The sequence below is a fragment of the Pollachius pollachius genome (genome assembly GCF_949987615.1).
Source record: "Pollachius pollachius genome assembly, chromosome: 1".
Taxonomy (NCBI): Eukaryota; Metazoa; Chordata; class Actinopteri; order Gadiformes; family Gadidae; genus Pollachius; species Pollachius pollachius.
The window spans coordinates 11,496,819-11,510,767 of NC_136934.1; the positions used below are offsets into that span (position 1 = coordinate 11,496,819).

General features: G+C 43.8%; 2 protein-coding genes across 4 annotated transcripts in view; both read right to left on the minus strand.

The window, feature by feature from the left end:
* Nucleotides 1–491: 491 nt before the first annotated feature.
* coq5 (coenzyme Q5, methyltransferase) lies at nt 492–3,575 on the minus strand (the record flags this gene model as incomplete). Of its 2 annotated transcripts, none has more annotated exons than XM_079746497.1 (7): nt 492–967; nt 1,123–1,234; nt 1,653–1,741; nt 2,326–2,432; nt 2,687–2,917; nt 3,075–3,224; nt 3,383–3,575. In XM_079746497.1, 7 exons carry the CDS (start codon nt 3,573–3,575, stop codon nt 953–955), a joined length of 897 nt encoding a protein of 298 aa, XP_079602623.1. In that variant the 3' UTR covers nt 492–952. The 2 variants fall into 2 exon arrangements, with proteins under 2 accessions (XP_079602623.1, XP_079602622.1); XM_079746496.1 differs by having other exon boundaries at nt 492–971.
* A 3,175-nt stretch (nt 3,576–6,750) lies between these two features.
* The window catches only part of kremen1 (kringle containing transmembrane protein 1), a 51,741-nt gene continuing 44,542 nt past the window's right edge, over nt 6,751–13,949 (minus strand). The window contains exons 5-9 of one of the 2 annotated variants that reach the window (XM_079738842.1): nt 11,479–11,632; nt 10,442–10,774; nt 8,850–9,035; nt 8,116–8,200; nt 6,751–7,733 (exon numbers count right to left, since the gene is read on the minus strand). In XM_079738842.1, the coding sequence (XP_079594968.1) occupies nt 7,574–7,733; nt 8,116–8,200; nt 8,850–9,035; nt 10,442–10,774; nt 11,479–11,632 (918 nt within the window). In that variant the 3' untranslated portion in view covers nt 6,751–7,573. Of the gene's footprint in view, nt 7,734–8,115; nt 8,201–8,807; nt 9,036–10,441; nt 10,775–11,478; nt 11,633–13,949 lie in introns of both variants that reach the window. The other variant, XM_079738841.1, reaches the window with a different exon arrangement.

Genomic DNA, 13,949 nt, shown 5'->3' on the forward strand with positions numbered 1-13,949 from the left:
AGAAAATATGGAGACAAGAAACTCAGAAAAAGATACTAAGAAAATTGATGGAGAACGAGAAATCAGGAAAAGGAGAAAAATAATGGAGAAAGGGAATACAAGAAAAAAAAAGTTGGAACCCTTACCCAAAAACCAAACCCGAATAGGAAACCCCAACTGTCGTTCCAAAACCTAAAACCCAACTAATAATAACCACTAACCATAGAACCCATAAGAACCCCTTATCCTAATCCCAACCCTAGGACTGAAAACCAAACCAATTGTACTCCTGGCCCTAACCACATAACCCAAAACCAAACCGTGAAACTATGAAGACATTTACCAGACTTGCTTACCAGTAATGTTAAGGCAATCAAATGGTGAATACACCTGACCCAGAACCCATCTTGTACTTATTCTGTGGGAATATCATATACATGTGCTGGGGCTGTAAGCAACAATTCAGGGCACTGTGATGCATTATTCTGGAATTTTTAAAGAGGACAAACATCTAAACAAAAAAAATCAAATTTATTTGAAAAAGGCCAAGGAATAAATGTTTAATTCATTGCAGTTTAACAGACAATGTGCATTTTATTCTTCTGCCTCCATGTATTGATCCAGATGACGTTGATTTTGTTATTGCATCTTCATTAATAAAATACATTTTCCAGGATCAACGGAAAAAAACATTTCCATAACAATAAATAGTTTTATAAGATGTCAGAAGATCCGCTATCCCTGTGTGCTAAGAGCTGAGCAATTGGGGGTCCCACGAAAATACGAGGGTACCATCAGGTCGGGGGAACCGGCAGCCAGTCTGTCGTGCTCCACCAGCTCATTAGCCAGCGTATGTCAAGTACTGTGGACCATAGTAAGAGTTCTTCATCTCACAGCTTGAAGCCTGAGTGTATGGCTACCACGCCCCCAGTGAGATTGTGATATTTGACACGGTAGAAGCCGGCGTCCTCGATCATCCCTTTGAACTCTTCCTGCCGAAACAACAAAAACAGAGCTTTGCGTCAGCGGAAATTAAACTATTCAAGAACAAGAAAAATAAGAAAAGGAATAAGATAAAGTAGGAGGTGCATTGAAAGTAAGAGGAATTTTATAAAAGTCACTCAGATGAAAAAGGGGACTCACCTGATTAGGGAACTTGCGGATGCTCTCTACCAGATACTGGTAAGACTTCCAGTCTCCTGCGATCACCTCTCCCAACACTGGGATCATCTGGAAACTGTATGCATCATAAAGCCTACAGAAGAAGACCAAATACATTTTTACTGTGGTGGGAAGACTCATGAATGACTCATCTTAAACCTGCACTGTGTGTACGTTTGTGGCTGTCACCAACATTATATATGAATATTGAAAATTAGTTGTTTTTTTTATACCTTCATGACAATTCACCATATATATGGTATAAGACGGTATTTGTGGAAAACAAAGTAAGAAAACTAGAAAGATGAACTGCTGGGGATAATTAATAATAAATGATGATAAATTGTAGCATGTATGACATTTTCTAGCGTACATTGCAGTGTGTATAATATGTAATGTGCCTACTTAGAAAAGTGAATTGAATCGATGATTATTATATGATTAAAAAGCTAAACAGCAATGACATTTCATCATTAGCAGGCCTCTGAAAGGAGTCACACTCCTTCTCTCACCTCGCCAACACAGGGTTGGTCACCTTGCTGAACTCCAAGCACAGGAACCTTCCCCCAGGTTTCAGCACTCGCCACGCCTCCTGTAATGCCTACAACACATCAGAAAAGAAGGGAATCGATGAGGCAACTTTACATAGCAATGCACAGGGAGGATTCAATTAACATAATCAGCTGTAGCCAAATTATACTTCAGCAAAGGAATGTTAGGTCTCTACGTCACGTCGCCCATATATGAGGCGCACCTCTAAGAAAACAGCAGTACACATCAGGAATATGACCGATGGCCAGGTTATGCTTTCCCGCTATGTTTTCGGTTCATTTAAGTCAGACTGGTTGAGGACACTCCAGGGCATGTTCTTTCTTATGACCTATCACCTTTACCGAATATAGATCCCAGACGTCACTAACATTAACAAACTTGTCACTTTAGGCGTATTTTGGAAGGCTACGTTCAGAATCACAGACCTAGAACGTGTAAGAAATGCCAGGAGACCCACTGCGTACCGGCAGCAGATATTTACAAATAATTATAAATTCAGGCTCAACTCTATAAAGGGATAAAAGTGTGACCGTTACCGTCATGACTCATAGGCCTAGTATGGTAACCGGACAGACCTGCCAATGATTAGACCATACGGACAGACCGACATTGTTTAATGTGGACCTGGGTTACCTGGTCGATGTGTGTGACGTTACGGATGCCGAACGCCACAGAGTATACGTCAAAATGGTCATCGGCGAAGGGCAGCTCCTCGGCATCACCCGTTACCCAGGACAGTCCTAGTGGCGCACACACACACACACACACACACACACACACACACACACACACTATATTAACCAACAAATGTTTAAGATGTTAAATCAAACAAACAAGTCAAATTAAAGATCTAAGCAGTTACACACTAATATTCTGTATTTACTAAAAACAGCCACAGGGGATGGAACCATCATCTCTGTGTTTTCCAGACCACCAGGTCCTGCCCTCCAAAACTAGTACCACTACCATCCTATTGCCCCGCTGTAGGATTTACCAGCAGTGAGGCCCATGCTTTCCGCCTTCTGCTTGCCCACTTTAAGCATCTCCTTGTTGATGTCGCAGACCACGGCACACGATTCCCGTTGTTTCTCGCCCTCCTCCACTGCGGACGAATACTTCTCAGAGATCTCCTGCCACGACGGCGTCTGCATGGAGCGCACTACCTGCCGCCGCTGCCTCCCCTGCTGGGAGCGGATGTAGTCAAGGAAACGCAAGGAAATGTCTCCTAGGAGACGAGAAAGGAAGGCAGGAAGGAAGGAGGTAAGAGTAATCCTGAGTAGGCACAAGGGGAGTGGGCTGCACAACTAGGGCAGAATGATAATGCAATATCATGAGCACAGGAGGTGGTTTTAATAAAATAAAAATTAAAAACTGTCTGGCACCTGTTCCACCGGCCACATCCAGTAGCTTCGCGCCGGGCTGCGGCTGCATGACATGCAACAGCGTGTCCTTCCACAGCCGGTGGACTCCTAGACTCATGGCGTCATTCATCACGTCGTAGTTATGGGCCACGCTCTCAAACACCTGGTAAACTGGGAGAAGATGGAAAACAAATTCACAGAGAGAAATAGAGAGACAGATAGATACATAAATAAATGACAAGGAGGATTTGGCAACCAATTACAACTACATAAACGCAAAGATTGAGATCTTACCTAAAGGACGGAGGGGTAAAGTAGTTAAGCATTACCTTTCTTTGCCTTCTCTGCCTCCGGCACCGTTTCGAAGCCAAAATGCGTACTTTTCTCTCCAGCGGCATGGCTGAACACACGACACCCTGAGAGCGATTCGGAGTCACTTGACGTCTTTAACCGACCAGGACTGGTCAGATTTCTGTGAGTCCTGGGTACCCTCCGGACAAGCAGTCTGACGGAGGCTGCCATGTTGCCTGATGACTGAATAAACGTCACGGTGACGACCTTTCGGCGCGACGGCGACATTTGTAGTCCTTTCGTTTGTCGATCAATTCAACCGCTAGAGGGCAGTCGTAGACCACAGTTCACGTCGGCTCTTGAGTTTTAAGTAGTTGAAGTATTGTATATTCTACTTGGAAAAGGAAATTCTTCTTTTCTTTGGTAAATAAATTGGCAACATAAATTTTCTCAAATGCAGACCCAAAGAGACCAGTTTGAAGGGACTTTGTAATTGTTTGGCCACTAAAGTGTTTTCCTCCGCGCATCAATTCTGGCACGCAGCCAATGACGCATAGACAACAGGCTTTGCTATGGTTTGCCATTTTTATAGCAGCTTGGAGATGAAAGAAATACCTCTCATCGACGAATACTGTTATTACACCAAACTATTACAAATGTTTCGGATTATTGCACATCCTCCCTTGTTGTCGGGGTTTCTCAGTCATGTTAATCCAATTGCAGGGCTAGCTGCCCCATGCTGTTCGCCCCCCCCTGCAGTAAAATGTGCAGGTTGCCTGGTTGACCTCATTGCAGGGGGGTGGGGTGGGGGGGAGCCTCTGATGCCCCCCTCTGGGTTTGTACTGCTCCAAACAGTCTGGGACTCATTGAACATATCTGATGAGAAGTTCGCTCAAGAGAATTGAAAGGGTGTGGTGTGTGTGTGTGTGTGTGTGTGTGTGTGTGTGTGTGTGTCTAAATATGCCTCTAAGTATATTTACATGAACATGTGTTGGTGTGAATGGCAAGGCATGCTAATTAGCCAGGCTTTAGGGTCTAAGTCAGTGCTAAGTGTTTTGTTATACTTTTCTGTACATAATGTTATGGACAGAATTGTTAAGGATTAAAGAAGTGAATTCCCTTGTTTATGTTCCAGAAGGCCTAGCCGACAGGGTTTAAATCCATCTTACATTTAAACCACATGTTACTGAATAATACAAAACTGAGCGAATCAACATTGGAATAAACAGTGATTTCACAGCTTATACATGCTTATGTGTGTCATTGAGTTTAATTCTCCATCAATAACTGCTGATGGAGCATCTGTTGTAGATAAGTGTTACGCAATTAATGGCCGGCCAACGTTTGTTAAGCATCTAGAATATAGAGGTAGGTCTTTCATTTTATTTATAAACCAAATGAAAAATGAATGAATGGAATAATGTGAAATGGTACAGGTTTAAGAAACATGCATACAGTGTTTAATTTGCAACAAGGTCACATTAAATAAAACTACAAAGATACTTCACTTATACAAAAGATAGTTTATATCCCATTCACATACAAAATAACAATAATTTACTGTATAAATTAAACTTTTCACTATTACTTATTTACAATTTACCAAAAGCATTACCCACTGACACACACACACACACACAAATCATTTCCCGTAGGGTCTCTTGTTGCTCAAAAAGCACTGGCCTCCGTCCTTGAAAAGCCAGCGTGGGATTTTCCAATTGACTGGATGACAGGACAGAAAATGAGAGTTTGCATAATTCACCAGACTATCCAAACAGATATGGGCTTGCTAGATTTTAACTGTCAAATTTGGTTGCCTTTGATTTGCCCGCGCGTTAATTTTGCCAATTGCTTTCTCTCTCTCACTCTCTATCTCTCCCTCTCTATCTCTTTCTGTCCCTTACTCTTACCTCTATCTCACTCTCTCCCACTCTCAGCCCTACATTTCTGTTTCTTTATGCATGGGCTGATCTAAACCCAGAGTCTTGGGATCTTGCCCTGCAGTAATTAACTTTACATTACAGCCGAGCAGATAGACAAAATATTGCATGAGGTCAGTGTCAGGCAAACTTTTCATGATGGTAACTTGATTATGAAAGCTTTGGGATTCAACTCGCATTGGGATTTTAATTTGAAGTAACAATTTGTCTGAAGTGCAATATAAGTGCATCATTATTTTGGACCATAATAGGTTTGCTGCACAGTGATTTGGCGGTGTACGGTGGAAACCAATGAACAATCAAAATGAAGGGTCAATTATTATGGCAGAGTATCAGAATCAGATATACATGTGTATACAGTGCTGAGACAGCTGTATAATAAAGGTAATTATTGGTCAAACATATGGATTGTTCTGCTGCCTTAGAAATAAACAATAGTTTTCCAACTTGGATATCCTTTCCATGTGAAAATGTCCATTTTTTGGTCGACGTACAAAATGTTCAACAGAGACAAAAATAAAATGGAATGTGTATATGTGATCATTTGAACAATTTACATAACAGACCCCTGTAGCCCACATTCAAACAAAACACATTTTAACGTGAACATGATGTCCAGTTTACATCCACAACTAAACATAAGAGAAAACATATGAGTTTTAATTCAAGGCTTTGTTTCTGAACACCATGCGTAGTTTTAGGTTAATTCCTGCATGATCTGTTGGGGTTCTTGGGGGGAAATGAATACAACCCATCTGTGAAAGTGCCATTCCTAAGTGAACCGTAGAATCTTGATTTGAGAAACTCATGAGTGATGAAAAAAAAAAGGTCAATGCTGATAGAGAAACAGGTGATTTTCTTTCATAAAAAAGTTTTGGATTTTAAAGGTGTGTGCGAACACGATACCAATAGATACTCAGGATCAGACATAAGTCTGAGACAAGAGCAGAAGTGTTCCTTAAGGAGAACTTCATGTTGCCAACTGAAGACTCCAACTAACTGACACAGGCTTAGAAACTCCTTTATATCCTATCAAACATCACGTCTGTTTTCTACAAAACTGCAGTTTTAAAAGTATCTCAGAAACCACGCCCTTCTTCAGCAAACCTCAGTGGAATATCTTTAGGAAGTAGATACATTTCTCTGTCTCTCTGTTGCTCTACCTCTTTCATGCCTCTGGATCATTTCAGTTGGATTCAAGGATTTGTGCCGTGGGTACTTGGATATTTAACCCTTTTTGTACTTGTTCCAAACCTGTTATTCGCTTGGCAGATAATATACAATGTATCATAGATGTATTCCACATAAATTGAACCCAATAAGTGCCTGAATTTACATTTCTTTGAATGGGATGGATCATATTTTTGGCTGTTAGTAAGTTTTGGTCAGTGTTTTTACACAGGTGTGTGTGTGAACAAACGTTTGTGTTTGTGTTTATGTGAGTATGTGAGTATGTGTGTGCATGAGTCTGTGTGTGTGTGTGTGTGTGTGTGTGTGTGTGTGTGTGTGTGTGTGTGTGTGTGTGTGTGTGTGTGTGTGTGTGTGTGTGTGTGTGTGTGTGTGTGTGTGTGTATGCAAGGTAGAGCAGATGTTGAAAGTCCATATTCATTTTCCTGCTCCACTGCTTGGTACTCGACGAAAAGACAACAGTTCCCATCTCTACGGGAATCCTTTGCTGTTTACTCACACAGCAGCTGTGGACAGTGAAGTCGCCTGCCACTCACAGCGAGCCTGCTCCTCCCCCCCCAGGTTTGGTCGAGGTAACCCATATGTCCTCAGACTCCAGTGATGGTGAGGATGTCCCTGGGCAATGGAAATGGAACCTCCGGTAGCCCGAGCACATTACTGCGCTCTACAACAGGTCGTCCTTACTCAGTCTTTCTCAGGAGCAGTAGATTGGCCCTCCTGAACATGCTGTTGTCCTCTCTCCCACACCACACGCTCTCTGACAGCCCTGCTAATCCCTTCTTCGTTGGTGCAGGGTCGGGGGGGGGGGGGGGGTTGGGACGGGACACAGGGGGGTGGGGGGATGCGGAGGGGCTGCCCAGCACTCTGTGACCCTCTTTTTGTTTTTGTAGAAGCAGCCAGTGTGTCATCAGATGTCATTAGCCACTCGGGCCAGTCGTTAGCATGTTAGCTTAGCTCCCCCTCTCCTCCCCTAGTTCCTCCGTACCCTCTTAGTAGAGTTTCTGTTTCTGTTGTTCTTGAGGGCGAGGCGCCTGACAGCCATGGTGGTGGTGGTGTTGGTGGTACACAGTAGTGGTGTTAGCGGTGAGGGGCGCAGTGCTCCTAGTTGCCCACCAGGGGGCTGAGGTCCCCATGGTGGTTCTTCAGCTTCTTCTTGAAGAGGGAGATGGTGGACGGCTGGTAGAGGATGATCCAGGGCTCCGTGGACGCGGTGCTCTGGCTGCAGCTGTCCGAGCCGCTCACCGTTGGGATGTTGGGGGCCCTGGAACGAGAGGAGAGGAGAGAATAAGAATCTGGAACTCAAGTTAACCGTTACATGCAAAGTGGCTCTTGATTTGCACCCCAAACACTTTTGTTCACTCCTGAATGTCAACGTATTCCTTATTTATATCTAGTGGTACTTTGTTATCATTCAATCAATGCAACCAGACACAAGCTCATTCATTCGTAAATATATAATAAATATATTCTACTACTCTCCTCGACCCAGACAGCCAGCCAGTTCCATGTTTATTTTGTTTTTTATTTTATGCAATTTTCTGCTTCAACACCCACATTTCCCTCACATGAATAATAAAGTGTTATCTTATCCTAAAAGTCCTGAGTTGAGCATTATTGTTAAAGTGTCTACCATGAATACTTACTTGACTGTGATATGCAGCAGTAGCTTAGCGACCATGGCTATGACGGTCAGTGTGAGAAGCGCTGCCAGGGCGTAGATGGTCCACACTAGCAGATAGAAAAGGCCATCCGTCACAAACCAACCAATACATGAGACAGAGGTTGACAGAACAAATAGGAATAGAGTTAGCTGCCTAGTCTTTTGTTATTGTTAAGCCAGATCAATAAGCTAGTATGTATTAACATTGTTGACACACATGGGCAACATACTCTACCCTTGGAACAGTACTAGAACACAAAGAACTTGAAGGTGTTTGTCAATAGAAGAAAAAAACATAGAATATGTCAATACACTCTCAAGGTCGGGGTATGAGCTGTCAGTGAAAGTCGTGACGGATGAAGTTGAAAGAGTTCATAAGAATGAATGTTCAGTTTTTAGTGAAAAGTGAGGAACAGAAAAGTAACCATATTGAAAGTAGCCAGTGAGAGTGGTAGATTGAACTTCACAATACAATCAATTCAGTATAAAGGTATACAGTATATAGGCAGGAGAGAGGAGGGGAGGAGCTAGGCGGCAGAGGCAGGAGAGAGGAGGGGAGGAGCTAGGCGGTAGAGGCAGGAGAGAGGAGGGGAGGAGCTAGAGGGCAGAGGCAGGAGAGAGGAGGGGAGGAGCTAGACAGTAGAGGTATATCATATCGGCGAGGAGGGGACATACTAGCATGATGGCCGCTGGTCTTGCTGGGTCCCTCCCACTGACCTGGCATGTTGTGCTCCGGCTTGTCAGGACTGGTCGTGATCACATACATGATCTGAGAGGAGCGGCCGTTGGACGAACCGTTGGACTTTTCTGTGGCGTCCAGCGGGGGCGTGGCCTGGCTGGTGAGGTCGCCCTCCTCTTCCCGCTCTGCCTCCTCAAGCAAGTTGGTCTTTTGACCCATCAGAGCTAGATGAGTAAGTATGTATGGGTTAGTTGGCACGATTATATTACTTCTCGTTTCACCGTTAAGGCATTTAGCCTTTATTAAAAACATCCAACAGTAATCGATGTTCGATGTTTTTGTATTGATTGATGATCGATCAATACATGACAGAGCAGGTAGGGTCTAAGCACCTTGCTCCGAAAAGTAGGTGGCAGACATTGGGGATCATGAACTCTTGTGATGGGAGACAAACAGTCTAGTCACTACACTATCCTGCCCATGAACAAGAATATTATTGAACGATGAACAAGAACCCAACATTTCCTTTGCATACACTTTATTAGTATCTTTATTGGGTGTCTGTATTGTCGACAAACTGAACTTGGAAGGGAACATCAATACCAGCCCTACCACTGCTGATGACAGGGATAGCGTTAACAAGCTTATTGAAAAAGCTGGTTTGATTATTGGCCTTCAGCTGGACCCATGAGATTACATCCTTAAGAAGAGGATGGCAAGAAGGCTGCGCACTGCGCCACCCACTGTCAGTCATCCTCTCCAGAACACTTCTAAAGACTGTAAACGTTTGATCAGTGGATGAACAATCTTACTTATTTGTACCACTGAGAGACTGTGGAGGTTTTTTGAAGCCGCTGATATCAGTTTGTTTAATGATCTGCTGTAACCCAATGTACAATTTGAATTTGAATGTGCGGGGATGTGATTGAATGCCTGGGATTGTGCCTCTGTTGTTGGAAATAAATGTCCCCTGGGGGTTCAATGAAGTGTGTCTCTCTTGGCAGAAATCATCCAATGTTTTCCCATTCTGTCGCCAAGCCGGAATCCCCTCAAATACCAATTTTGTTCTGAATTAACTTTTTCTATTGACTATGTTTGTGGATTGCCAGACCCCCCCTTTTCTCACCTACGTGACCGTTAACGGGGCTCCATAAATATTTGCTCGGAACAGGAGAGAGTTCTCTGCCCATCTTCAGAGGTCGAACTTTGACCTATTACAATATGGTTTGCAGCAGAACCAGCAACAGGGTGAAGAAAGAGGCACTGAATTATGACGGACGGGGAGAACGAGGACTTGGGAAGAAGTTGTCTTCAAGTACAACTATAAGTTTAGTTGGTCGTGCCTACAACTATAATAAGATCACCCTCCTAATATTTACGTCTTAACAGCATTACTTCTGTGTAGGATGATTCTATTACAAAAATGCATTATTTAACATAGATTAAAAAATCATACAATCTCTTCTTAGTCTGACAAATTCCTAAAACACAAATGACTGCAGCACAACATTTAACCATGCGAAAAAAAACAACCTATCCTGCGTACCTCCAACCAATCAGAAAAAGTGGTCTATTACGGCCAGCTGGGGGTTGAGGTGCGTGCGTGGGCCGCTGCGTGTGATTGGCTCACCTTGGTAGAGCAGGGCGAATCCCTGGGCCCGGTTGGTGCGGTCGGAGTAGAAGTACAGGATGACGTAGTCGGCCGTGACGTTGAGCAGCTCGCGCGGCGGGTGGCGCCCGTCGAAGCGTGCCAGCACCCGGTTGCTGTGGCCGTCAAGCAGCTCCACCATGTCCGTCTGGTCCGAGATGTCGAAGAAGGTGAAGTTGAAGAGGAGGGCGGAGGCCCCCGGCACGTGGATGGTCCAGTAGCACACGCGGCCCGACGCGTACTTGTCGGGGAAGTCCGGGGAGTAGATGACATCCGAGGGGGCGGTGTAGTTCCCGCCGCAGGACCCCACCTTGGCTGTAGAGATTAAGGGGGAGGGGGCGGGGAGAACGGCAACTTTTTAACAACAGAACTTTTCGGGTACCTTCGGAGGACGTTTGATTTGAAACATGTGACCGTGACTTGTGCAAGGAGATTGTTGAGCTGTAAACATGATGGAGGTTGTGCAATCCTACAACTTCAGACCTCTGCCTACTGCTGGAGAGAACGCTGCACATGTTGTGAACGTGCTTAAAATGTGCATCCTTTGTGTATCCTTTTATAGTGAACACTATATTGGTTTGTGAAATCCAATAAAAAAGTTATTCCTACTTTTCTATTGCTACCATTAATTCAAAGTTTATTTCAAATAAATGTTTTATATTTGAGGCGGAAAAGTCTAGGATGAAAGTATATTGGAATGGGTCGATAACAGTTGAGGAAGTATTTTCACTCCTGCTATTCATTTACACTCGCTATTTATGTTTGACATGGGTTTAGGCTTAGGGTTAGGGTTAGTAGTATGATGTACATGGTGTAGTTTAATGCATTACAGCCACTTCAAATCCCAATGGATCCAGCTATAATATGAACGGTTGAAACACTACAAAGCTTTCGCTGTGCAATCATCTCAACAGATGTGGAAACAAAAAAAAATCCAAACCCTACAAAGAAAGTAACCATAATCCTTTCATCTGGTCAAAATCTCAGAGAACCCAAAAGTAGAGGAAAAAACAACTCACTGTCAAAGATGATCACCCAACCGTCCCCACCACAGGGCTGGGTGTGGTCTCCGAAACACACGTGGTTGCACTCCATGCTCGGTGCCTCGACGTGGTCCCGCAGGTCCAGCTCATTGCCACAGAAACAGGCGTAACCCGACTCCATTCCCGCCAGCTGTGGAGCACATGAAAGGGGAGATATGCAAATCAGTCCCTCGTCCATTCAACATCCATCTCCACATGCAACGCCGCCATGGTGCAATTAACGATGGGAGTTACAAACAAACATCCAAGATCACAACAATGATCATCAGAAGAAGCACTAGATGATATACAGTGGGGCAAAAAAGTATTTAGTCAGCCACCAATTGTGCAAGTTCTCCCACTTAAAAAGATGAGAGAGGCCTGTAATTTTCATCATAGGTATACCGCAGCTATGAGAGACATTGTCTGATTTTTAAAGAATTTATTTGCAAATTATGGTGGAAAATAAGTATTTGGTCAATAACAAAAGGTCATCTCAATACTTTGTTACATGCCCTTTGTTGGCAATGACAGAGGTCAAACGTTTTCTGTAAGTCTTTACAAGGTTTTTTACACACTGCTGCTGGTATTTTGGCCCATTCCTCCATGCAGATCTCTTCTAGAGCAGTGATGTTTTTGGGCCACACGGACTTTCAACTCCCTCCAAAGATTTTCTATGGGGTTGAGATCTGGAGACTGGCTAGGCCACTCCAGGACCTTGAAATGCTTCTTACCAAGCCACTCCTTCGTTGCCCGGGCGGTGTGTTTGGGGTCATTGTCATGCTGAAAGACCCAGTCACGTTTCATCTTCAGTGCCCTTGCTGATGGAAGGAGGTTTTCACTCAAAATCTCACGATACATGGCCCCATTCATTCTTTCCGTCACACGGATCAGACGTCCTGGTCCCTTGGCAGAAAAACAGCCCCAAAGCATGATGTTTCCACCCCCATGCTTCACTGTAGGTATGGTGTTCTTTGGATGCAACTCAGCATTCTTTCTCCTCCAAACACTACGAGTTGAGTTTTTACCAAAAAGTTATATTTTGGTTTCATCTGACCATATGACATTCTCCCAATCCTGTTCTGGATCATCCAAATGCTCTCTAGCAAACTTCAAACGGGCCCGGACATGCACTGGCTTTAGCAGGGGGAAACGTCTGGCACTGCAGGATTTGAGTCCCTGGCGGCGTAGTGTGTTAGTGATGGTAGCCTTTGTTACTTTGGTCCCAGCTCTCTGGAGGTCATTCACTAGGTCCCCCCGTGTGGTTCTGGGATTTTTGTTCACCGTTCTTGTGATCATTTTGAGCCCACAGGGTGAGATCTTGCGTGGAGCCCCAGATCGAGGGAGATTATCAGTGGTCTTGTATGTATTCCATTTCCTAATAATTGCTCCCACAGTTGATTTCTTCACACCAAGCTGCTTACCTATTGCAGATTCAGACTTCCCAGCCTGGTGCAGGTCTACTATTGTGTTTCTGGTGTCCTTTGACAGCTCTTTGGTCTGGGCCATAGTGGAGTTTGGAGTGTGACTGTTTAAGGTTGTGGACAGGTGTCTTTTATACTGATAAGGAATTCAAACAGGTGCCATTAATACAGGAAATGAGTGGAGGACAGAGGAGCCTCTTAAAGAAGAAGTTACAGGTCTGTGACAGCCAGAAATCTTGCTGGTTTGTAGGTGACCAAATACTTATTTTCCACCATAATTTGCAAATAAATTCTTAAAAAATCAGACAATGTGATTTTCTGGATTTTTTTTTTTCATTTTTTCTCTCATAGCTGAGGTTTACCTATGATGAGAATTACAGGCCTCTCTCGTCTTTTTAAGTGGGAGAACTTTTGGTGGCACAATTGGTGGCTGACTAAATACTTTTTTGCCCCACTGTACATGAATTATCTATTCACTTTTCTATGGATAGCCCGACGCAAAATGTGGTACATTTTCATGCTTCAACATATTTTGCAATGTGAAGAATTCTAACGGTTAATACATTTGTTTTAACCACATTTTTCAAAAGTTTTCAGTTGAAATGTTTTGGGTCTTCGTGTTTCAACCAACTGCCACATTCTCATGTTGTAAGAAAGAGCAACAACGGTGTAGTTAGTAAGAATTATGACCATTGAAAACCGAAAGTGAAGTAGTGTGCACTTCAGGAACAGTGTTAATCTGTCCACTCAAATGGAAACCAAACTACACATTGACTCCCGAAACGAAGAATCAAAATGAAGGAATGAATCCAGGAATGCGACCAGCAAACCTCACATATCTCGACCCTGCCCGTCACAATCAAAAGCCCCTATTGTCCCCCCGCGTCAAAAGCTCACCATTGTGCAATTTTCTGCCACTAAATGAATTCACAAGTGAAGGTACTGCATCATTTCCCTCTCCCAGCCTTTTCTCATGGCACAGGAATTTATGGAGGCAGCAGCCGGGCCGGGGCGACTCGTGTCCTCGCCGCTTCCCGCTCTGAT